The sequence below is a fragment of the Amblyomma mixtum genome, chromosome 6 (genome assembly GCF_055824585.1).
Source record: "Amblyomma mixtum isolate Tamu chromosome 6, ASM5582458v1, whole genome shotgun sequence".
NCBI lineage: Eukaryota > Metazoa > Arthropoda > Arachnida > Ixodida > Ixodidae > Amblyomma > Amblyomma mixtum.
In genome coordinates this window covers 33743130-33766497 of record NC_143017.1, presented here as the reverse complement: position 1 = coordinate 33766497, position 23368 = coordinate 33743130, and the positions used below count along the sequence as shown (strand labels likewise).

Here is a 23368-nt window from a genome sequence, read left to right as displayed (position 1 = left end):
TTCAGACCTTGTTTTCGCATGACTGATACTCTCCTATAGACGCGAACGCGATTTCTTCATTCGCGAAAGCTCGGGCGGTCGCTGTGGGTGTGGATCTTGGAGTCGCAACCAGTTCCCGGGCGCATACACGCATACAGGGGGCAAAAAGTGTAACGGCGACACATCCTTCGACTCTATTTTGGGCCCCTGCCGCCCACATCATCTCGAAAAAGGAGGGAAGGGGGAGAGTAGGGTGGCGTTCATGGCGGAGTGGCAAGATGGCTGCGGCATGAGAGAGGGCGAGTAACAACCGGGGGCAAAAGCCTTGAACTAGGTTACACGCCGTCGCTTGCATTCTTCGGGCGAGGCCATACGCGGGCTCCTGCGACGCAAACAGCAGCCAGGGCGACCCGGCCCCGCTGCGACACGTGGAAAACATGGTTGCACAATCCTCGAGCCCCAAGCGCGGATCATCCCGTCAACTATGGCGTAGTAAGCAGCTCCCCTAAATCGCGCCAACCAACAGGATATTCGAATTATCAACGCTTCCGTTGGCCGCTCCTTGCAACGTACAAGTGCAAAAGCGCTTGAAAGCGCGTCAGAGCCGGGCAAGTAGCCGTGATATCTCGACGCGCTGGGGGCGACTGAACGAAAGCGGGTGAGGGGAGATGGAGGGCTCGAAAGAAGTAAATAGGCAGTGGCCGGGGTTCGCGAGAGACGAAGTAGGCGCGGCACCCGCTCCAAACCACATAGTGAGACGCTGTGGGCGACACCGCTATAGTGCACAGCGCTTCCGCCCCCTCGCGCCCCGTGTGGTGAGCCCATTTTGTGCATGATGTCCGCATGTCCTCTCTCAAAGAACGTGAACAAAAGATAGTCTTAAAGACACGACGTCTTCCTACACTTTGCTCACTTCTTTGATACAGCCGATATTATGGATACTTTACAAGACATGGTGCTGGGAATTCGCAGTTATGGGCGTCTAAAGTTGTAAGCAGTACTTGTGCATTAGTATCGCCAGTGGGTGCTTTATTTTAACATCAGCATATGCGCGTTAGTGAACAAGGTATGACTAATTCATGGACCAAGGACACGCTTTGGATAGGCATTCTGGTCGCTATAAACAAAACATAAATTGTATTGGTTATATGCAATGCACGCATGGCGTAGCTAAGTAGGTTACGAATACTCAGGCGAAATTTAAATTCTTGGTCGACTGTTTAGGGGAATCCCCCAAGGTGGAGCTGACTTGTAATAAGAGAGTAATTACTCATTGACATCTACCTGAGCGCAGTCATACAGCTACGGCTACATACTACTACATCTTGGGCGATTCCCCTAAACATGTGACCAACACAGTTCCCACTTCAAGTTATTGATCAATTCGCTGTCGCCCTACCTTAAGCTTGCCATCCCGGTTTGCTCAATTAGTAGAGCGACTGCTCCGGTGAAGCGGTGGTCCCGAGTTCGAACCCCCGGACCACGACGAATTTTTCTTTAACTACGAAGTTTCTGAGAAAGCGGTATAGCTTTCCTTTGGAGCCGTATGGCTGCGCTCAGGTGGATGTCAATGAGTAATTACTCCCTTATTACAATTTAAATTTTTGCATATATTTCTTTCGGTAAAATTTTTTTCTTCGTCTCGTAGGTTCAGGGAAATTCGAGCAGCACATTTTTAGTTCGGAGCGATCATACTAGAATTATTGTCGCAATATTATTGGGTCTTCTGAAGACAAGAGATCGGTTTTGCACTTTGAATTTTTTACGCCTCTCTTCTTCCTTACGGGCTCCGTTTTGCTAAATAGTTAGACGGGTCTTCGCTGTTTAGGCAGAAATAGCGTTATCGATATCTTCTCCGCGCACCTGCGCTGCATCAGTTGCGCAGGTAGTGGCCCCACTTCTCTAAACCTCAAAATACGGTATATCTTCAAAGGGCTTTCAAAGTGCCATGGCCGACCCTTGCTTCTGCAAAATCAAGTACCCTATTTTTATCCAGCTAACCTGCATTTATGCTCGGTGCAACGCCGGTCTGCGTTCTGTCGAGGCCGGATTCCCGAACAGCGCCCAGATCTCCTCACACGCGCATTCGCGTTTACCATCCAACTTAATGTTGTTAGTCGCATTCTCAAAGTAATGCAAAAAAGCTGAATGCCTGAATTGGTAAAGCGCGTCGGCTGGTTTCTACATTTATTCCAGGGTCCCCAAAGTGACTATGGCTTCCCCAAGGAACGCATCGTACCTGAAACCGGCGGTTGGTGTCGCCATATTCCTCCTGTTGCTTCACGCCGTCAACGCCCAGTAAGACCCCCATATTACTTTCATGTCCCTAAAGAATCTCCTGCCATTGAAATCCGCTGTTACATGTGCCGTTATTTTTTCTCTATCTGCGCGGGTGTTATTATCGAAGCGTTGTCTGATTTGATGTAGCCAGATGGCTTTCTGTGGCAAATGTCTCTAAATTTTCGAACGCATGTCAGAACATCTACCAGTAACCTAACAATCATTTTTTAGTGAGAAAGAAAATTGGATTAGGGTTTTCACGGGCTCATTAATGGTGTTTCAGAGGCCTATTATATACATGCGGCCAAAAACAAAACATTGTTCTGCGCACGACTACTTAGCGTAGATCGCTTGATAGGCCTTGTGCATCATCGTATTCATTAAGGGGCGGAAGTATACAACAATGACCCAAACTTTCTATAAAAGACGCCAGAACTGAAAATCAGTGAAAAGTGTTTTTTTCTTTCTTATTTCACCACATTCGCGCATCGCACCCTGCTGCTTTTGCTGTCCGATCTACTGCTGTTTATTTTTCACCATTTTGCTCTGATAGTGGCAGGTACATGTATTTAATGATACTGACCGCAAACCTGCTCTTTCGTGCTGTCCAGGAGCAACCTCCACTCCTACGTTGGACGAGTGTTGAATGACATACTCAAGGCGGAGAAATACGACAGGCAGGTGCGACCAGCGGGGACGAACGAGTCGACAGGTACGAGGTCACCAGAATATTTTTCTTCAAAGTAATGGTAAACGATTCTTTAAAAAAAATCGCTCCCAGGCGGACATCAGGAGCAGACAGCCTTCCTGGCTACTTCTGATTTAATGGTGCACTTCTTGACTGTTGAACGGCAGAACTTTCGTGGGTTTCAAAACTGACCACTTGTTCTTCATGGCATGCGTGAAAGCTCCCACTAAGTGTTTTCGCTGATACTGGTGCGTCAGCCGTACTACTCGTGAGATAAAACAGACGACCGACTTTTCGTTTACTATACTGATAAAACCTTCCTGACGTAACTTGCCTCTTAACTTCTCTTGTATTTCACGGTGGAAAAAAATCAACAACCGCATTCCCTTTTATATTGTACAAAGGCCTGAGGTGCAAATGAGAATGTCGGTAATGGTCCTTCCTACTTCTTGATTTATGCCGCTCATTATTTCTGGCAAATTCAAGAGCACTCCAGGTGAACAGCATTTCAAATAATGCTAAGAGTCTGAAATGCTAGGAAGTTAAAACTATGCGCCTTGTCGGTTCGCATCCTGCACTAGTTATCTATAGCAACTCTGACGCGATCACGTGTAAAAAGAACATGCTCGTACAATCCTGAACTTGATCCACTGATAAAATTTATGAAGTAACAATTTTCAACCACAATTTATTTCGGCCTGAACAAGCTTCAAATGTGCCCCCTAAACAGTAGGTAAAAAGAAGAAAATCGGAGAGCATATTTGACTATTTAACCTAAAAGCGCAGTTTGCACTTTCTGACTGTGATTGTACCCGCTGTTGTTAAAACAAGTACCGGCCTCAGCGAATAATGTCCTAGCGCCAAGCAGTTGCTCGTATACAAGAGCACAAAATTATTTTAGACTCGTGATGTAACTTCGAGAATTCATAACCTTTATGGCTTGCTGTTTCTGAAGGTTGCTTGACCTAGAGCTAGGTCCATGACCAAGGTTACATGGCCAGCATTCCCTAGCTGGATTAGTGTGCACTGAAGTGGATTTGTGTGCATTATATTTAGGGGCGGCTGCTGACTTTGCACTGACATGGCGCGCGGTTTTGCAAAGCTAAGCCTGCTGTCACTGTCATTCCAGGTCCACTGATAGTGACTACAAACCTGTACGTCCGATCAATAAACGACATCGATGACCACGAAATGGTAAGCGAGAAAAGGTAATAATTAATCGATGACAGCTGCTGACAGTAAAATGTGCAGGTTATTCCTGCAGACTATTAGTGGCCGCAGCTGGCAAAAGACAGGGTGAATTGGAGAGACATGGGAAAGGGCTTTGCCCTGCTGGGGGCGTTGTCAACATGATGGTGATGGTGATGATAATTAGAGTACTCAAAACCTGCTTGCAATATTTTCAGTACGAACGTTATTGCTTAACAAATATAAATGAAGATAATGTTCACGTGGTGTCGAAGGCATAAAGAGAGTTGGAAGGCGATCTCTATGCGCTCTGGAACGCGTAAAACGAATGCTTATTAGGCCTTGTGTCAAACCTCATTGTTAAACGCAAAGCGAAAGCTGCTGGCTAACAAAATGCTTGCCGAAATTTACGTGCTAGCCACAGAAACAGATTTGCCTCCGGTACAGCAAACATGAGCGCTTTAAGTCTATTTTCCTTGTTTTGTTTGAGAGGGAATCCTTTTGGATATTCCAAAAAGAATTCAGAAAAACTTTCATTCCATCCGCAATCATCTGGTACGGCGTGCGTAATGATTGGTCCTGCTCTTTTGCTTGCACAGCACATAATGAATGCAAACTGCGGTGCACAACGCATATATTTGTGCTCGTCCGGTGAGCGAATCATTTCTTTCCTTCATTCCCGTTTACTTACACTGAAAAACAACACAACCGTGGGATGAAGGAGTTCTTACCCTGAATGCTTAGTTGTAAAGCATTGTCAGCCCAAGGTAAGCTCTCTCTGTTCACAACGCGCACTGTGGACGTCTTCGTGTGTAGGTATATTGTGACATGCCAAGAAGAATCAAAAGGTCCCCGCTAAAAAGTGGTGGGCAGAGTTAGATGTAAAATCATCATTTCAGAGCATGGGTCCGAGCTTGCCTGTCACTCCAATTCAACAGTACTGTTGAAATCTTCAAACTTTTCTAGATACAGCTCCTGCTTCTGAATAGTTTGTCTACAACTCTCATGACGTCTCTGTTCCCCCTCATCCTAGTGTGTGTGTGTGTGTGTGTGTTTGTCGTCTTAAGAAATATTTATCACGACTCATGCAAATAGTTTCTGCTCTTAGCTAAGAGAAACCAATTTGTTGAGGGAACAACTTGGTTTTACAGGCGGCTTCACATAACTCGAGAAAACATAACAACCTGTCTCCGTCTTCTATGTTTTCGTCCTTAATTTCCTGCCTTCTTTCATGCCAGCGTCGTCTTCCCTAAAAGACTCTGCCGCTCTGCGCTGGCTTTTATGCGCAGGCCTATAGTGTGCAGCTGACATTTCGCCAGCAGTGGAAGGACGAGCGACTCAAGTACAACGACCTCAACGGTCAGTTGAGGTACCTCAATCTGGACACACCCTCCAGGTTGTGGCTGCCGGACCCATTCTTCTCGAACGAACTTACCGGCAGTTTCCACAACATCATGCAGCCCAACGTCCTGGTCAGGATATACCCCGACGGCACAGTACTTCACAGCACAAGGTATAGGACTGTCCTGCTAGAGACACTAGAGAAGCACATGCACAGCTGTGCTGGTACCGTGAGTGCGAATGAAGCTCGTAGTGTTGAATTTTGTGTTGAAGGCTTTGTAACGAACACCGTAATTATACTGGCTTCTGATTTTTCTTCTCGTCAGCTACAAATCTAACCTCCAGCGACATCTGGTGATGCCCTATTTCGCAAATCTGCCTCGGTGTTTTGAAACGTCAGAACAGGGGAGGAAAGCACTGGGGATGCGGCGCGTAAGCAGAGAGCAAGACACATGGAATCGCGAGCATTTACATTTTTTTTTCGCCGCACCCTAGTGCATCATTCCATGAGACGATGTCAGGCGCTATAAGTAACAAGCCCTTTGACTAATAAACCCATTGAGCCGCTGCTAGGTATTCCAGTCAGAATACCGGCTTCTGTGGACGCACAACCTTTCTGCGGCTACGAGATCGCGAACGGAAGCGCGGAGTCCGCAAAGAGCCAACTCGTCATGCGCTCAGGTAATGCGAAGGCAGGACCTGAATGTGCGAGTTATGAAGCGCGCTGCGCGACAAGAATGCGGCCAGTGTTATAAAATATCACTGGTCAAACTGATTTCAGTGAATCAGCTCTCACTGGAATTCGCAGCACTATGTCTATGAGGGTTTGCAGGAGTCAATATGAGCGCAAGGCGGCATGGATGCAGCCCAGGGGAAGCGTCGTGCTCGGAACGTTGCCCCTAAGCGATGATTACAGACCGGAAGCGCGCGGCGCTACCATGTCCAGCAGCTGCGAAGATCCTAGCATCAGTGCCATCGACATCGACGCAAAGCAGAGTTATCACGAACGTTCAGGACTGATGTGGCAACGAAGCTGTCGTTGAAATTCGGCTTGCACATGGAAATCGTCCCGTCAGTTTTTTGATGCTGTAGAATTACAGTTGTCGTCAAACTAAAACCCCACCGATGAGCAGTGTCACGAAATTCCTTGATAAGTGGAAAGAGGTAACGCGACCGTGTCGAGCGATCTTAGTCTGCCTTCTGTGGCAGGTGCAATTAAACTAATGATCGGTCGATATTGGTCCGGTGACCTTGTAGCATGATTACAACCTGCTCACCGGGTTGTGAGAAATCTAGTTTCTACACAGCAACCTAGACAGATATTCAAGTTAAACATTAGTACAAATGTGATCATGTAAATGTCGATACCTTCAGAACATAGCGGATACCTGCTACTCCAGCCAGCAGTCCGAACATGGCGCTTGAGGCACCAACAATCGCAATGAAACTGCCGCACTCTTAAGGTGGCTTAAGCACCCCATAGTTTCTCTTTAGAGTAAATCACTTATCGATCAGAAATTTTCAACATTCTTTTAACTATGTACATGCTCACGTGATATGGATACTGTCCTTTGAAGGCACGCTGAGGGCCACACGCTTTCTGCGTAAAAACCGATTCTGTAGCTCTTTCTGCTTATAGTAATGTTGGTCCGCCAGCAAAAGACGAATTTATTGCCCAGAAAAAAGGATTAACACTTTATCCGCTACTCGATTAACACACGCGACGTCCATACCGCAAATGACCCCACGAAGTCAAAGGCACTGGTGTCTAGCCTCAGGGATCCGAGACAACTTTTTACATACCCCAGTTTGCTTTCGAAAACGGGTAGGAATGGCGACACCACTATCTCATTTTTGGCCTTATCTGCCTTAATAATAGCAGGCTATATAATGTCTATGTCGTCTTTTTCATTAAAAGGCGGTAGACTATAAGAACAGGTCTACTTCAATCTTTACTTAGTGTCTTCGTATTCCACCGTTATTTCGTGGGCACGCAATGTGGCTGGAATGTAACGTTAGAAATGGAAGCTTTAAAAAGCAAAATCTAGGAGCAAAAATTTAAAGGCTATTGGGAGGACCAAATAGTATTAAACGCAAGGTTTTTGTTTGTGTTTATTGTTTTGTATTTATTATGGGGATACCCGGACCCATTACGCTTCATAACTGCATTCAGTATGTCAGCCGTGACGCCGAAAACATTTTTTGACGGCCTCTTATCCTCTCTTTAAAAATTTAGAATGTGCTTGAACGAATTTAAGAGCAAGTAGGACCAACTTTAAAGCAATCCTCGTTGCTTTAGGCATAACTGGAGCTGAGAGAAGGAATAATGTTGTGAAAAAAAAAATTTTTATATCTGGTTTTAAGCTCATACGAGATGAACGACCGCTCCAGCTCCTCCCCGAAAACTTGATGTGGTGTTGTATCCTTCAAATACTTAAATCCGTTCTACGCAAATTCACAGCCGCAAATACTTCCATCCAGTAAAATCGTTTGTATCGTAGCAGGCGCTAATACACTACCGAAAACTATTATCGCAATTCAAAGCGGATAGCGTCACATAGCACGACACATAGCACACATAGCGTCACATAGCACTTGGGAACATATTGAAGAATTCAGACAACAGCTGACCGTTTTTAGAGGAAACTTTGGCGCTGCACTCGTCTAGCCACCATGAAATCATTTCAAAGGTCTAAAGATCTTTTTGGTCCCATGGTTACTACGAACGCCTTTGCGGTACTTTGTGTTTCTTCGGGCTTTATTCAACGTGTCACAGGTGTATGTCATACCTAGAATCGGAACTGTTTCAAATTGTTATTGTCACAAGCAAGGACTTACATATGTGAACATAGAACTTTAGGACAGAACAAAATTTTTAAGGGTCCCTGAACAATATGAGTTACACAATATATAGAATGGCAACAATCAAGAGGATTTGACATTATTATTCAAGAACGCATTACTTACGCAGACAAAGCACTGTTGTTCGAAACAAGTTATGCATACATGCGATTCAAAAAATATTCAGATCATGTGAACATCAAAATACCCGATTTTTTTAATTATGCATAACATATTGAAGCTTTACAAAGAAAATAATGTGTTATGTTGTGTTGAGCGGTATAGTTTACTCAGTTTGCATTTAGTGGTCCGTGGCAACTAACTAACGGCGGTATTTCGTTTTTATTTTTTTAACCAACACTGCTGGAATGAAGGTTCGATCTGAGAATCTTTCTGTATCTATGGGATGGAGCGTTAGGCGAATGTGCTATTTCGAGACTAGTACATGTTTCTGAACGTATTGAATCGTCGCCCTGCGGTGTCAGATGGGCTAATAGTGTTGTGAAAATGTCGATTTTGGATATTATTAGTACATTTTGCAAAACACAACACTTTGCAAAATAAAGTCCAGTTCATGTTTTCCTTGTAGCCGCTACATAAGAATGTCTAGATGTATAGATACTTCAAAAAATCATGTTTTCGCCACACAAAAGTACTAAATTTTCGTTCTTCCCTTAGGCGCCAATTTTTGAAACATCGAATCAGTTTGCAAAAAAAAAGCTAGATGAGGAATGGAGACGCCGTCACCTCTGACGTGCACAGGATATCGCCTGCAATCCAAATGCTGTGGCTAAATGCACTCCGCTATATGCGAGATTGTCAAAAAAAAAAACGCCATTGCTCCCATTGAAGCGCCGTAGGCGGCCAGGCACGGCCTGTTTAGTGAAGAGATGTCCGATCTTCCTGATAACACCTTTCTGGCTGCTTGTAACTGCATATATTCTGCCAACTCTCATTTACGCTTTAGGCGGCTATAGACATTTTAATAATCAAAATGTCCTGGTATCGAATATCGAAAGACAATTTGGTTTTATCTGACCACATTTCTAGGACTTCTGTTGTCTCTAAATCGAGTATAACGCTCCACGTGAAAGTGGCAGCGAAATACACTTTGTGTGCTGCCCGCAACTTTGAGCGAAACGCCGATTTCTCCACGCAGGATATCAATACGCTTGTCCTGTCCCATGGACCTCAGGAACTTTCCATTCGACCGACAGACTTGCCCAATGACGATAGCAAGTTGTGAGTATGACTGTGCAAATTTCGCTCCCGTTGATCTCGGCGCAAACTGAAAGCCTTGTATACATCGTTCACGAGAGAAGGCTCATTTGCGCAGGCAGCTTTCCCTCATTCAGTTGATATCTCAGCGCAGTTTCTGTCTGAGAGACTGCATTTTACCATCGCGAACAGCCCATGGTTTCGTAATAGATGGCCTGCAGTCGGAATCACGCGTGGTGCGCCTGCTCACAAAACTACAGCGCTCTTAGCAATCGCTTCGTTAACCACCGGGTAAGAAAAGGTTTCTGGGTCTTGACCTGAAAGAGGAAAGATACCGCAAAATTATCGCAGGTACCGAGAAGAGATAGGAGATGAAAGACGCAGAATAAGGGGAAGCTTCGCTCATGAAGCAGAGAGTAGTGGCTCTTAAAGGGACACTGAGGAGAAATTGAAGTTGACTTGCATCGACAGAATACCAGCTCCTGATTACAAAAACGCCATTCATACTGACAACAAAGCTCCTGTAACATAGAAAAGAGCAAGAACCAAAATACAGGTATCGCCGCCACAGGCCAAACTCGCAAGTACAAGCTTCATGGCGTCATAGGACAAAACAGTGTTGCTAGAACCAATAGTTCTAGCAACACTAGGACACGAGAAGCTATGAATCACTGAGGCGCAGCAAATGCATGCGCAAATCTCCTTGACGTCGCCAGATGGCGCCACGTACCCGATAGCTACGCGCGCTCCTGCAGCGCCGGGACCAATCAGCGCTTGCTCTCAGCGGTATGGGGGCTCCCGGTATTCCGCTAACGGTAACAAGGTACACGGTATGCTAAAGGCGTCTATTTGCGAGAACTTCGTTGACGACTTCGAGAACGGGATCCATTGTAACGCTGGCAAAACGCCGGTGCAAATGTAAACGAAGTGACGGCCGCAATAGCCGATAGATGCCTTCAACGTGCGGCCGGCGGTAGCTTTCTTTTCGGCTGCTGCTGGGCCGCACTGCTGGCCGCCAGAAATCACGGAGTCTGCGTTACGTCATGTGAATGTCATGTTTCACGTCACTTAGTTCTGTGTCGTCATAGCAGAATCTCAAGTTTGAATCAGAGCGGCGGGAAAAACTATTTCAACTTCGAATCCAAATTTCTTAGAAATAAATGCATCTTTCGCTGCCGGCCAAGTGGCAACAAAGCCATGAAATGCCGAACTATCGGATTTTGCTACAAAAAAAATATTAATAGAGCTCTCCTCAGTGTCCCTTTAAAGCAATAGAGCCGATACGACAGCAGCACCCCTGCTTGTGGTTTCAGAAACCACTGTGTGAAGGCGATAGAGGACTTAGCCAAACAGCAATAATGTTCACTAGCGACGTCACAGTTATGTTCACTAGCGACATCAACTTAGCCGTTCGTAGAGAGAAAGAGTTAAGTGGAAGTAGCTTCAGGTGGTCTCAGGATTCTGAAGGCCGGCAGCTGAGACTGCTTGCTCCATGCCAGGCGCGATCCATCTCGAGTGCCACAGGACACCATTTCCACTTCGCCCGATATTTCCTACGGAGTTTCATTTCTCCTACCGTTCTGTTTTCGCAAAACTCAGTGCGAGCCACAATGAGTGTCTTAGAGTGCAGTTTTATGGAGTAGAAATTTGGGGAGTCAATGGCCACACTGTCATGGAAAAACATTTTATTGCATAAACCATCATGGGAAAAGCGGCCCTTGAAGGCAGTTCCCTATAGCTATCGCTGTGGAGCATCCTACATGTGACGCAGGGCTTTCTTTATATTTTTCAAGTGAGTATAATATGTATTCCTAAATCAAGGAGGTTGTCCTCTTAATAGTGCATATAAAAATTGCTGCTCGGTTGTGCAGACATCTCCGACTGTAACAGTGTGTGCTATGCTTACAGTGAGAAGTGATTATTTAGAAGGCATATTAGGCATCCCATTTCTTTTCATGAAAAACAATACACCTGACTGAAAACTGCAATGATTCCGAATATTCATATCCATAAAGGGTTATTCACTAGTAATTCATCAAGGATGTGGTATAACATAATTATTTATTCCTTGCGTGCAATACATTTTTCTCTGCCTGTAATATGCGGGCGCCTTTCTGATATTCTCAGCGAAAATTCTTTTTTTTTGCGATGCCGCAGACAAAGACGAATTAATGAAAACTAGAAATAGATAACTATTGACATCTCCTTTGTATCGAGGTGGGGGCAAATTCTGCCTTGCCCAGTAAATTAAAGCAGCTGTTTTTGTTTTATCTGTTTGATATTTCGAACTCTTCTCTTTAAAGCATTAGCTTCGTGACTGCAGGGTCATATAGTGAGGACTTTCGGAATTAAGGGATAGTTCCCGAGTTTTCTGCTTCAGACAGAATGATGACAGGGAATCTAAACGCGACAAAAACTAAACACTGCGTTGTTTCATATGTGCGTTTCTAGATGGCTTCACTACCGATGACTTAGCTTTCGTATGGAAAGAAGGCGATCCTGTGCAAGTGGCAAGGAATCTGCATCTGCCCAAGTTCACTCTGACGAAGTTCACAACAGACTACTGCCCCGCAAGGACAAACACAGGTCAGTATCTTTTCGTCTCATAATTCAGTTCACCTTACATGAGCAGCGTTATCAATTCGCGCTGCACTTTTAAATACTACATCAGGATTTCGCGTGATTTACCCACAGTGTCTACAAACTGCTAGGATTTCTGCCGCCCACCATTGTTTCCAAACAACCAGGCCACTCCTGTCACTTTGTTTGTTTTCAGGCTACGTTGTGTCATTCAGAGGAAGGTAACCACAGTGGAGCTTCACATCATACCTGTTATCTTTGCAGTCAAATGAGCCTAATAACCGCAGTGTCGCCGCGCCGCCACAGGCCGCTCCCAAAGCAAACATGGTGGCCTGGTTACGGCTGAAAAAGGTTGCACGTTTGTTGTGTGAACGTGTGCCCTTGCAAATCTAAAACCTGGTCGTGGTCACGCTTTCTTGAGCATTGAAATCTGAACGTCCACGAAAAGTTACTTCAATGGACGGACGCCTTCAGAACACAACTTACCCTCGCGGGGCGAAAGCACTGTATACAGGAGCACGAAACGCTGGATCTGCGTGTGTAGCAAGCCAACTTGCAACCAAACTAGGCCCTACTATGAACTTCACAGGGTATCAGTGTGTGAGAAGTAAACATTCTGCTTCCGTCGTCATGCGTATTCTGGACGGCACCAGTGATATTACGGGTTTGAGGTCAGGTGAAGAGAAGCGCGCCTAGGCAAGATTTTTCATAAGTAATAATTGCTTGCGCAGGTAGTATCGAGTTTGTTGCAAATAGGGTCTCGTCCCAGATTTCTCACGAAGTCTCAACAGGAAAGTTTGGCCCTGTCCCTGAGGTAATGACTAGCTGGACCCCACTTGCGACCGCTAGAGCAAGTCTGCCGCCCTCTGGATTTGTTTGGCATTCACTAAGAGGAGCCTTGTTCCGGTCTTCAACTCACGTATTTATTAATAGTGTCACTCCTTGCTATTCTCATCAGTTACAGGATTACACTCTGCATCGGCATCCTTCTTTCGGCGTTGTTCAGCCTGCGTTGAGAAAGTATGCGATGAGGCAGCGTTGCCTGCCTGCGTTGAGGCAGTTAACACTCCTCTCTCGTTTTCATTTGCCCTCCCCCCTTCTCGGGGCATACTCCTTGGCAAAAGACATTTATTTATTTATTTTAGTATCGGGATACACAGTACATTACACAAGAGAACGGCATTCACAGCAATATAGAAGACAAGAAAAAAGATAACGGGGCCAAGTACTGATCCCTCAGGAACCGCAGAACAAAGTGGCACAGTAGAAGAATCAGTCAATAATACTGAGAAATTCAACACGAAAAGAACAAAATCCACGGATCAATTTAACAACTGCAGGGTCAATGTTCAGCACACCTAGTTTATTTTATAGCAAGGAATTACAGTCTAGCCCGGTTATAACGAAGTCGGCGGGAATCGGAAATCACTTCGCTATATCCGCTATTTCGTTATATGTGGACTACGTAGGATCTCAGTAGCGTTCGCCGTGCTCCCAACCTGGAACAGTGCGACACTGCGCTCAGTTGTCCGTTCACCAGCTAGATCAAGTCGAATAACTCTGTCTTTATCAACAGCATACAACGATCCGCGATAACGATAAAAATGAGCCACGCTTCCAACATGCACAAAGCTGCCGCGCTTTCTCCCTGCCTTGCGCACCGCGGCACCGACATAAAACAAAGCGCGCGCTGCCACATCTCCTGCAGACTGCAGTCCAGCCGTGGCGCCGACTGCCTGGGAGAAATATAGAACCGCGATTGGCCAAGACGGTCGCTCTCTGCGACGTCATCGAAAAAAAAAAAATCGTCTCTGTTCTTTTTTTACATTTTTCCCCTGCGCGGCGTGCTCTACCGCTCTACGCCGTGACGCCGTTCAAGGACGGCGCAACACGAGACCGGCGTGCCATGCGATGCAGTGAAGCAACCTTTCGCTCCGCAGGAGAGCAGACGACGCCACGAAAGGACGCCGTCAGCCGAATTTTGCTCTTATTTTCGCGGAAAAAATCGCCTCAAGAACGCAAAAATGTGTTGATTGGCAGATTATTTTTCGGTTGGTATTAAATCTCTTCGTTATATCCGCTGACGCGCTCAAATTTACTTCGTTAAAACCGGACCCAAAATGTATTGAAAATGCAAAAATGGGAATGGGAAATTGAAATCCCTTCGTTATAACCGCTATTTCGCTATAAGTGGCTTCGTTATAAACGGGCTAGACTGTATTAACATTATAGAATTCTTTACCAAAGGCAAGAATTATACAGTCAGATCGAAAAGCGGAGCCTAGATATAAGTACAAGTCGTAAGCGAAGGAAAGTAGTTGAATGTCAGGAGAGAAAAACTTTCGCAAGCCATACTTTGTTAAATTGTTATCCTCCAAAAAATGACAAAACGTGTAAATATATGTACCATTATTTTACATGCTTAGTCTTGCACGCTTAGTATTCAGGAAAAAAGGGGGGGGATATTGGGGTGCTAGCCGCCCCGGAAAAAATTTCGGAAAGGGGCAACCCCCCTCGGCCTCGCAGTCAACTTCTATGTTCGGTGGTATCCATATTTCATATGTGCCTTCCTATACTCTCGCCATATTCTCCTCCTTCGACGGCAACCCTCCTCCTTATCCTTCCAGAATAACCACTTTTTGGGTGGTTCCCATGGCAACCATCCTCCACTTGTGCCTTAAGCTTTCGCCATAGCCTCCACCATCCAAGGAAACCAACTTCCGGTTGCACACTGCTCTGCTCTGGCCACACCCTCCTCATTGCACGGCAACTAACTTCCGAACGGCTTCCGTGGTAACCACCCTTCGGTTGCGCCTTCCTCCACTGTCGGCACAACCCCCTCCTTCCACGTTGTCAACCCTCCGAAAGTTTACCATGGCAGCACACCAACCGGTTGCTACGACTACAGAAGCGACGACGCGAGACTCAGCTGCCACGATGGTAAAATATGTCGGATAAGGGGAAGTTTCATAGAACAAGGAAAAGACTTCACTATGAAGATACCGTTACAAAGCTTTCCTATGAGCAGTTTCGATTCGCGCGTTGCAATTTCGATTTCTCTCTTGTTGCATACCTCTGCACTGGCTTCAAAATTTAGGTTACCTTATAGAGATTGTGTATCATCGTTTACTGGTAACATTTTTAAGCATCATGAAGTGACCAGCGCGAACAAAGGCGCACCGCAGAAAGAAGCAATAGACGAACGCAGTCCCACTGTGTCTGCCTTAGTTCGCGCTGTTCTTCTTCATGATACTTCATAACCAGCCAGCCCGCTAAAACAGAACATTTTTTTTAATTCCTTCGTGTACGCAGCAGTCCTAATCACGCCCAAAGTAGCGCGTGCTTCAGGAGCATGGAGGAAGGAAATTCATTCCTTAATTTTCAGGAGTGTTCCGCATTGGTTGTCCAGAATGAAAGATAAACAGCCTTTTCCGGCTCGCGTTTTTGGAGAAGTGAGCTGGATTTGGACTGGTAATAGGCCTGCAGGGAAAAGGGGAAAAGAATCGACCAACGATAGATGACTACGGCCGCCCACAAGTAGGGCGCGCGCAGTGCGCTGTACCTCCCCTCCGGCACAACCGATGCCGAGTTACACGGTAGCTTCCGTGGCGAGTAGGTGGCGCCACCCGTTAACTCATGAAAAGACTCGAAAAGGATTTCCTCGGGGAAAAAGGATGATAGAAAACGCGACGTGAGATCGACGAACGTCGGCCAAGTATAAGTCTAGAGGCGTTTGTTTTTTGTATTTTTCGATAATTGCGAGAGAAGTGCTTGCCTTTTCGAGGCTTGAGCACCGTGTCGTGGTTCGAAGTGCGAGCAGCATAAAAATTCGCCCACTTACTGACTGCAGGACAGCGAAGAATAGGACGTGTAATTCTATCCCGTGAGGACCTCCAGCCCCTTTCCTTGATGGCCCACCAGAGATCCGATGTACGCTGGGAGTTTTGGGCGTTGTCCATTTTTGAGAAGTGTAAAGAGAGGATTGGTACAGGAAAGCGAGATAGTAGTTCGGCCTAGCAGAAGGGACTTTCTCAATGTACTCAAATGAAGCAACTTGGGAACCAGCAGGCAGGTGACAATCATTACTGCCCCAATATAAAAAGATGTTATCATATTTGTACCTTTCTATCTTCTCCGCTTCTTCCTATGTAATTATCTTCCTCAGACGATAGCCGTTTCTCGCTGATTCCGGTTAAAGCTGGCAGAAGCCGTTCTCAAAAATTTTTAAGCAATACAGATCATAATGGGAGACTATGCGCGATATTTGCAAACGAATATGAAATAGTTTGCGCGAAGACATCTTTTGTTTAATTTTCAGACAAGGATGCGACGCCCGGTACGCAGTCAGACTGCAAAATGAAAGAAAGGAACTGAAGGCGAGGCGTCAGTCAGTCACTTCGTTAGTTTGTGGTCTACAGAAAGGCTGCAGACAGCATTTGAAACACGCGCACAAGATGAGATGCTCGCACACGTTTTACACGTTACACGTCATCTTTCAGTGCAGTCATTCGTATCCATCTGCTCTGTGTTTCCCTATTTCAAGCGCGCTTAATTTCCCGTCTGTATGCAAATAGAAAAAAGAACATGGGGTAAATTTTCATCTCAGTGACCGCCAACCGTGGTTCTAATTTCAGTGCTCTAAGATCTCCTTCAGATTTGTGACCTAATCGTCCAATTCCTGGCCGCTCGTTCACAGTTACACGGCATTCGCGTCGGATTAAGTAACGACCGTAATGAAAATGACTGCATAAACACTGCTCGCGCGGTCCCTCGCGACCATATACAAGCCTTCTTTTGCCTTTTTCTTCTCTAAACCAACAGGCCACGTTTCATGGGATGCTAACTATTTTCGAAAGCAATTAATAAAGCAAACATATGTATGTGACATTTTGCAACTATTGTTTCTTTCGAGTCACACGATGACGTCAAATGCTGCGCACTTTTACGCCGTGTAAAGGTAATGATAGAAACTGAAACATACAGGGTGTCCCAGCTAAAAGTAACCAAGCTTTTAAAAAAGACGAAGTGTCCTAGCCCCGTGAGACCAACTGAGGGTTGTTGCCAGTCGCGTGTCCTAGTCTGCGGTATTTTTTTTATTGTGCAAACGTAATTAATTAGCAGAGGCTGATTAGCTAACTTTTTAATTATTGCCTTTAGGAAGAAAGTGTCAATGCAGGAATTGTAGATTCCATAGAAAAATAACCGGTTGCGGTGTTTCCAACCAAGTACCACTCATACAGCTTCTTTTATTTGCCTTAAAAGAAAGCCCGCGAAATACAAAAAGAACCACGTGATAAGGAAGCAGTTTCAGCGCTCCCAAACGACCGGTCAAGCAACGACATCTGCTTATGTTTGCAACGCTGCCCCGAACAGGGTTCGGCGTTTTGAGGTGGTGGCGAGATATGCGTCATGAAAAGTAAGCGGGCGCTGCTTTTCAAGGAAGTGAAGCGCTGCTCGCATGGAGCGCTTTTTCACGCGAAACCTCGCCATACCGCCGAAGTTGCACCGTCACGCGCTCAAGGAGTGGTCGCCCTAGCGTCCATGCGAGAGTTGCTGGCGTATATCTCGCAACCATCGCAAAACGCCGAACTCCGTTCGGGACAGCGTCGCAAAGATAAGCGAATGTCGTTGTTTGATCGGTCGTCTGGGAGCGCTGAAACTGCTTCCCTATCACGTGGTTCTTTTTGTATTTCGCGGGCTTTCTTTTAAGGCAAATAAAAGAAGCTGTATCAGTGGTACTTGGTTGGAAACACCGCAACCGGTTATTTCTCTATGGGATCTACAATTCCTGCATTGACACTTTCTTCTTAAAGGCACTAATTAAAAAGTTAGCTAATCAGTCTCTGCTAATTAATTACGTTTGCACAATAAAAAATATACCGCAGACTAGGACACGTGACTGGCAACAACCCTCAGTTGGTCTCACAGGGCTAGGACACTTCGTCTTTTTTAAAAGCTTGGTTACTTTTAGCTGGGACACCCTGTTTATTTTGACATGGTTGCGACTACAGGTATGCACTCAGTTGCAGACGCTGTGAAATGCGGCTGAGGAACTAAAACTCTTTGCAGAGAGAAGTTCGGCCTTTAAGCCAAACAACTCGGCAGTGAGGATGCCCATATGTTAGTCGCTCTCCCCCATGCTCAGTTTTCTATAGCTATCGAGCATTCCAGTCTTCATTTAACCTAATGCAGGCTGATGATGCACGAGGCATAATCATCGGTGGGCGCCTGTGGTCCTACGGTCGTTCAGTGCTCCAATTAGCGCGCACTCCCTGCTGACTGCGCATTTTATTTTTTGTTTTTTGTTTTTTTATGGGGGGGGGAGCAACTTCCAGGTTAGGCGATTTGCCCGAAACGAAAGGAACGCATGTGTGTTTTTCCTTTTTTTGTGGGGGGTGGGGGGGAAGCTATTTTTAGATGTTTTGCGACGAACCATTAAAGAAGTTTCCCGCTTCATTCGTACGGCATCAGATATTTGTCCATTAAAAATGAGGATGAATTCCCGTTTGACCAAATAGTGCTCTGGGGACTCCGTATTATTTGGAGCTCCAAAATGGCGGGTTACTAGTGCAATCCTCACAAGCGACCAGCTCGCTTGCATTTTCGGGAAAATGTGCATAGATTTTTGGAAGTGCTGAAATAACAATCATGTGTACCCGATTGGTTACCCAATCTAGAAAATTTGATCCTGTTGAGAGAATTTTAAACCTGACAAGGCCTGCCAGGAAGAAGAAGGTGAATATCCCTGTAGTTTTTGTAACGCTTTAACAGCAATGCTGTTTAAGCCGGAGGAAGTTCCGTTGGTCGTGCGCAGCGCCATGATCGTCGTGCGCAGCGGTGGCTGTGTTCGCTGCAATGAGGTCATCCACAGAAGCCTGACGCCCCCTGTAGGAGCGGACGACAACTATTGTATTAGTTGTCGTCTGTTCCGACAAGCGGCGTAAACTTAGTCGTACCGAACTGAAACAGCATCGCTGTGTCATCAGTCTTACACGAAAGTGTAATCTGCTCTGGAATTTTTTTCTAAGCATGGCGCTAAAGAAACTTGAAGGACTGCGCACTTTTTGTGCAATTCATTCCAAGCGTAATTTTTTCGCAGGCGAATATTCCTGCCTGAAGTTGGACCTCGTATTCGAGCGCGAGAGGAGCGTGTACATGTTGAACGTGTACATCCCGTGCGTCATGCTTGTTCTGCTGTCCTGGGTCACCCTGTGGGTGAGCAACAAGAACACGGTGGTGCGCATCTTCGTGCCCCTCATCGTGCTGCTGGTGGCGGCCACCTTTGTGAGCAAGCAGAACGGGGAGCTGCTCCCGCATACGTCCTACACCAAGGCGGTGGACACGTGGACCGGCGTCTGCCTCGCCTTCCTCTTCGTCATGGTCCTCTACGTGGCCACCGTCGACTACACCGCCCGTGCTTTGAAGAGCGGCGGCCTTCAAGCGTCTCCTGCTTCGGCGAAGGACGAGACAAAGGCAAGTCATCTGTTAGTGCATTGCCATTAGACCCTCCCTAGCGATAAAGCCGTCCTGTCTGCGGACCAAGCCTACACCTGCCAGTTCCACGTGCCACGGTTGGCAGGTGCAGTGCACTAGCACTAGGTGGATCAATTGCGAAAAGCCGGTATGTGCCTTGGTGATGCCTCCACCTGAATGCTGGTAGGTTGAACGGTTCGAACTGTTGTGTTGACGAGCGAGTGATTTGTTCCTCCTTCAACCCACCCTAAACCCATCTCGTGTGGCAAAAGCACACTTCTGGCCCTTTTTTCTTCTACTCAAGGTGGGGTTAAAGACTCGTTTCCCAAGCATTTTACCCTCAAGAAGCCGAGCACCAGGCTGGGGAAAGCTTGCGCCTATTGTATTGCCGGCGCATACCCGGCAGTACAGGGGATCGAACCCCGCACCTCCAGCATACGAGTCGTACGCTCAAACGACTAGGCCACCGCTACCGTGGTTGGCTGGTGGAGCGCACTATCCCTACGTGGGTCATTATCGAAAAAGCTGTTATGCGTCCAGGTTAAGCCTATGCCTCCCCTGACCTTCCGCGCACCCCTTCACGGTAGTCTCCAAAAATTTTCGGGCCACCGATTATGTTATCTTTCCCCGCAAACATCGCACGACACGAGCGCTCGTGTATTCGTGTTCTTTTCCTCCTGCGTGTTTTTTCTGCGCTGCTTCGTCCCGATGAATTACCAACACGCTTGCTCTTCCGTCTTAGCTAAAACGACGCTTTTCTATTAGCGTAAGCACCTGGACAACCGCCAGTGTTGCGGCTCAGAGTGAGCCATCCATTTCGGAAATTCGCGTAGCCTGACGCAGTGCTGCAAATATAATCACAATTGCGCATCAAAATATTCGCACTAACGAAATCTAATCAAAAGCCGTGTATTCCTGTAACGTTCCATATGCTCCAGGGATGATGCAGGGACGGCAGGCGTAAGGCACAAGTTGAAAGTGCTGGACTAAACATCTATATCCTTTATTTATTCTTCCTTCAGCTGGAAGAAGACACCGGCAAAGCCCCACCAGGATCATCCCAGCCGACATCGTTTAGACAAGTCGTGAGGGCGTGGATCCAGCGTCCGAAATCTTTGCCGGAGAAGATGGACGTCGTTGCCCGAATCGCGTTTCCCCTCTGCTTCTGCCTTTTCCTCATCATTTACTTCAGCGTACACTCCGGCTCCAGCACAGATTAGCCTGCGAAAGTTCCCTCTCTCCTGATGTTTCACGCTGGTGTTGCTATCTGGAGCATTTTCTCGTGACTGCCATCGCTTCTCGCTCTCGCTTGTGCCCTCTGCTGCCTCGTTAAAAAGAAAGGCGCGGGGAGATTGAGGATGCAAAAACAAAATGGCTCTTTATATTGCCTGATGCCATCTCAAGGCCGCCTATAGAGCACTCTTTTGCATGAGCTGTGTATGTCCTCAGCCAATGCGCACGCACATCTTTCTTCGGAAGCGGCGACAAGAGGATAAAAAAAGGGAGGGAACTTAAGACTACTTACACCCTCTGAATGCGGACGCATTTGTGTTTCAGTTTGGGCTACTAATTAACTATATTTTTTAGTGTGCGCCAATAGTACCTAGTAGTAATGTCTGAAGGGTCTTTAGGATGACGCCCTCTAGGCGAAGGCCTTAAGGTCAGATGAATATCCGGTGATGGCATTTGCGTCAAGAGCGTTTACCCTAAAGTTATACATACTCCAAATGCCTTTGACTTAAAGGCCCTCACCCTATACTTCACAGACCTGAAAGCCATTGGGTGTCTTTATAGAATGGGTGCCCGGTTGACTCTGTTATGCTTGCTATAGCGGCTGTGCTGATGACGTCTTTGGAGTTTTCGGATCCTTTTGTCAGGACAAAATGGCTGTGGCTCAGCTTGGTTAAGCCTGGTAATTGCGAAAGCAATATCCGTAGCTACGCCATGGTTCAGCTGGTAGTGTAGCTGGTGGTGGTGCTTGTGGTTAGACTTGCGGTGATGCATCGGTTATACAATCCAATCCAATGTATTCCTATGCAATCCAATCCAATCGAATGCAATCCAATGCAATGCAATCCAATCTATTCCAATCCAATCCACCCACACCGCTAGGCGCGCCGCACGCGGCGGGCGCAGGAGTTGGGCAGCAGCCACCACGCGCGGCATCGCCTCGCGACGGCACAAGTTGGAGCCCTGCTCTTGCAGCTGAGACGTCACACCACTAGGCGCGCCGCGCGCGGCGGTAGAGATGGGCAAAACGGCTCACTTCAGTGAGCGGCTCAGAACGGCTCCGCTCACTGAAGTGAGCCGGCTCATTTGAGCGGCTCACCGGCTCACTTAAATCTGCAACAGTGAGCCGGATGTTTTGAGTGAGCCGTGCTTCTTTTGGAGAGAGGAAGCCGGCTCTCTCTCTCGTTCACACTGAGCCGTGCCCGCGGACGTCCCGAACCGTTCCATCGGAGCCGGGTCTTCTGGTGGTAGTGGTTTATTTTTTAAAATAAAAATAAAAAGTGAAGCAAAAAAGAGTTGCCGGCCGCGGTAATTGCTATCTAATATCTTAAGCACCCGAGCTGGAGCCGGCGGAAATGGAAGAGAAAGGGAGAGGATAGTGAGGAGAGGGGAGCGACAGCGAGAAAGGACAGGGGCATAGAGTCGTTAATATAACGACAGGGGAGAGCTTTGTACACTATTTGCGATTCCGCGCCATGGTGCGAGAAGGCAACTGCTCTCCTGCCCTTCCTGGCAAGAGTGGCATCCAACGCCTCACCTTCGGCTGTCTTTTGAACCGCTCTTTTTAGAGAACGAGTGAGCCGTGGCGCCGTACGTGGTTCAGTTAGTGAGCGGCGGTTCTTCTGGAGAGCCGGCTCTCTCTCGTTCAGTTCAGTTAGTGAGTGGCGGTTCTTCTGGAAAGCCGGCTCTCTCTCGTTCAGTGAGCCGTAGCCAAAAGAGGTTTTCGCCTTAAAAACGCGGGTGCCAGCGGCAGGGCACACGCGGAAACAGCTGAAGGCGAGGAGTTGGTTGCGAAGGAAGGGAATGCAGTTGATTTCTCGCACTGCTCAATAGATGGCGCGCAAATCGCACCCTGGAGCAGACCCGGCTCTGACGGAACGGTTAGGCACGGTCAGCATGGCTCACTGAACGAGAGAGAACCGGCTTTCCAGAAGAACCGCCGCTCACTTTACTGAGCCACGGCTCACTCGCTCTCTAAAAAAGGGCGGCTCAAAAGATCCGGCTCGCTCCTGAGCGACGCGGGCGCAGGAGTTAGTTAGCAGCTACCAAGCGCGGCCTCGCCTCGCGACGGCACAAGTTGGAGCCCTGCTCTTGCAGCTGTGACGTCACACCGCTAGGCGCGCCACGCGCGGCGGGCGCAGGAGTTAGGCAGCAGCTACCAAGCGCGGCCTCGCCTCGCGACGACGGCACAAGTTGGGCCCCTGGTTTTTGCGTCAGATGGTATGACGTCATAGCAGAGGTTAAGCTAAAGGTCAATGGTAGCTACCGCGGCCTCGCCACGCGAGGAGCTGAAAGTGAAAGTAGTATTACTTTCGCAATAACAACGCTAGGTTTCGTTACCGATGAGCCGTATAATACTTTCGCATCAATAATCTGAAGGCAAGGGCAGGAATGCTTCGGCTGCGAAGCACTCATGGCACGCAACCTCACATAGTAGTAGTCTCCTGCTCAGGTGACTGTCACTTGGTCTAATGTCTGTTGCAATAGCGAGTGCCTTCGTACTGCGTCAAAGTATGCGTAAGATCACCGGACCACGGTGGAAGAATATAG

The 23368-nt window shown here is 47.1% G+C and overlaps 1 protein-coding gene across 1 annotated transcript; it reads left to right on the top strand.

Annotated features, from left to right (window-relative positions):
- Positions 1-625: 625 nt before the first annotated feature.
- On the top strand, positions 626-22713 carry LOC149338753 (glutamate-gated chloride channel-like). Its single transcript, XM_089547764.1, has 9 exons — positions 626-794; positions 2176-2277; positions 2871-2971; positions 4077-4141; positions 5425-5648; positions 9477-9559; positions 11987-12121; positions 19215-19588; positions 20611-22713. Exons 2-9 carry the CDS (start codon positions 2192-2194, stop codon positions 20806-20808), a joined length of 1266 nt encoding a protein of 421 aa, XP_089403890.1. The 5' UTR covers positions 626-794; positions 2176-2191; the 3' UTR covers positions 20809-22713.
- Positions 22714-23368: the final 655 nt, after the last annotated feature.

Excerpts from the sequence above, each read along its gene's own strand:
- LOC149338753 (XM_089547764.1), top strand. The coding sequence starts at position 2,192 with ATGGCTTCCCCAAGGAACGCATCGTACCTGAAACCGGCGGTTGGTGTC. Across the intron at positions 2,972-4,076 it reads GGGGACGAACGAGTCGACAG|GTCCACTGATAGTGACTACA; the intron begins GTACGAGGTCAC and ends CTGTCATTCCAG. Across the intron at positions 5,649-9,476 it reads ACAGTACTTCACAGCACAAG|GATATCAATACGCTTGTCCT; the intron begins GTATAGGACTGT and ends TTCTCCACGCAG.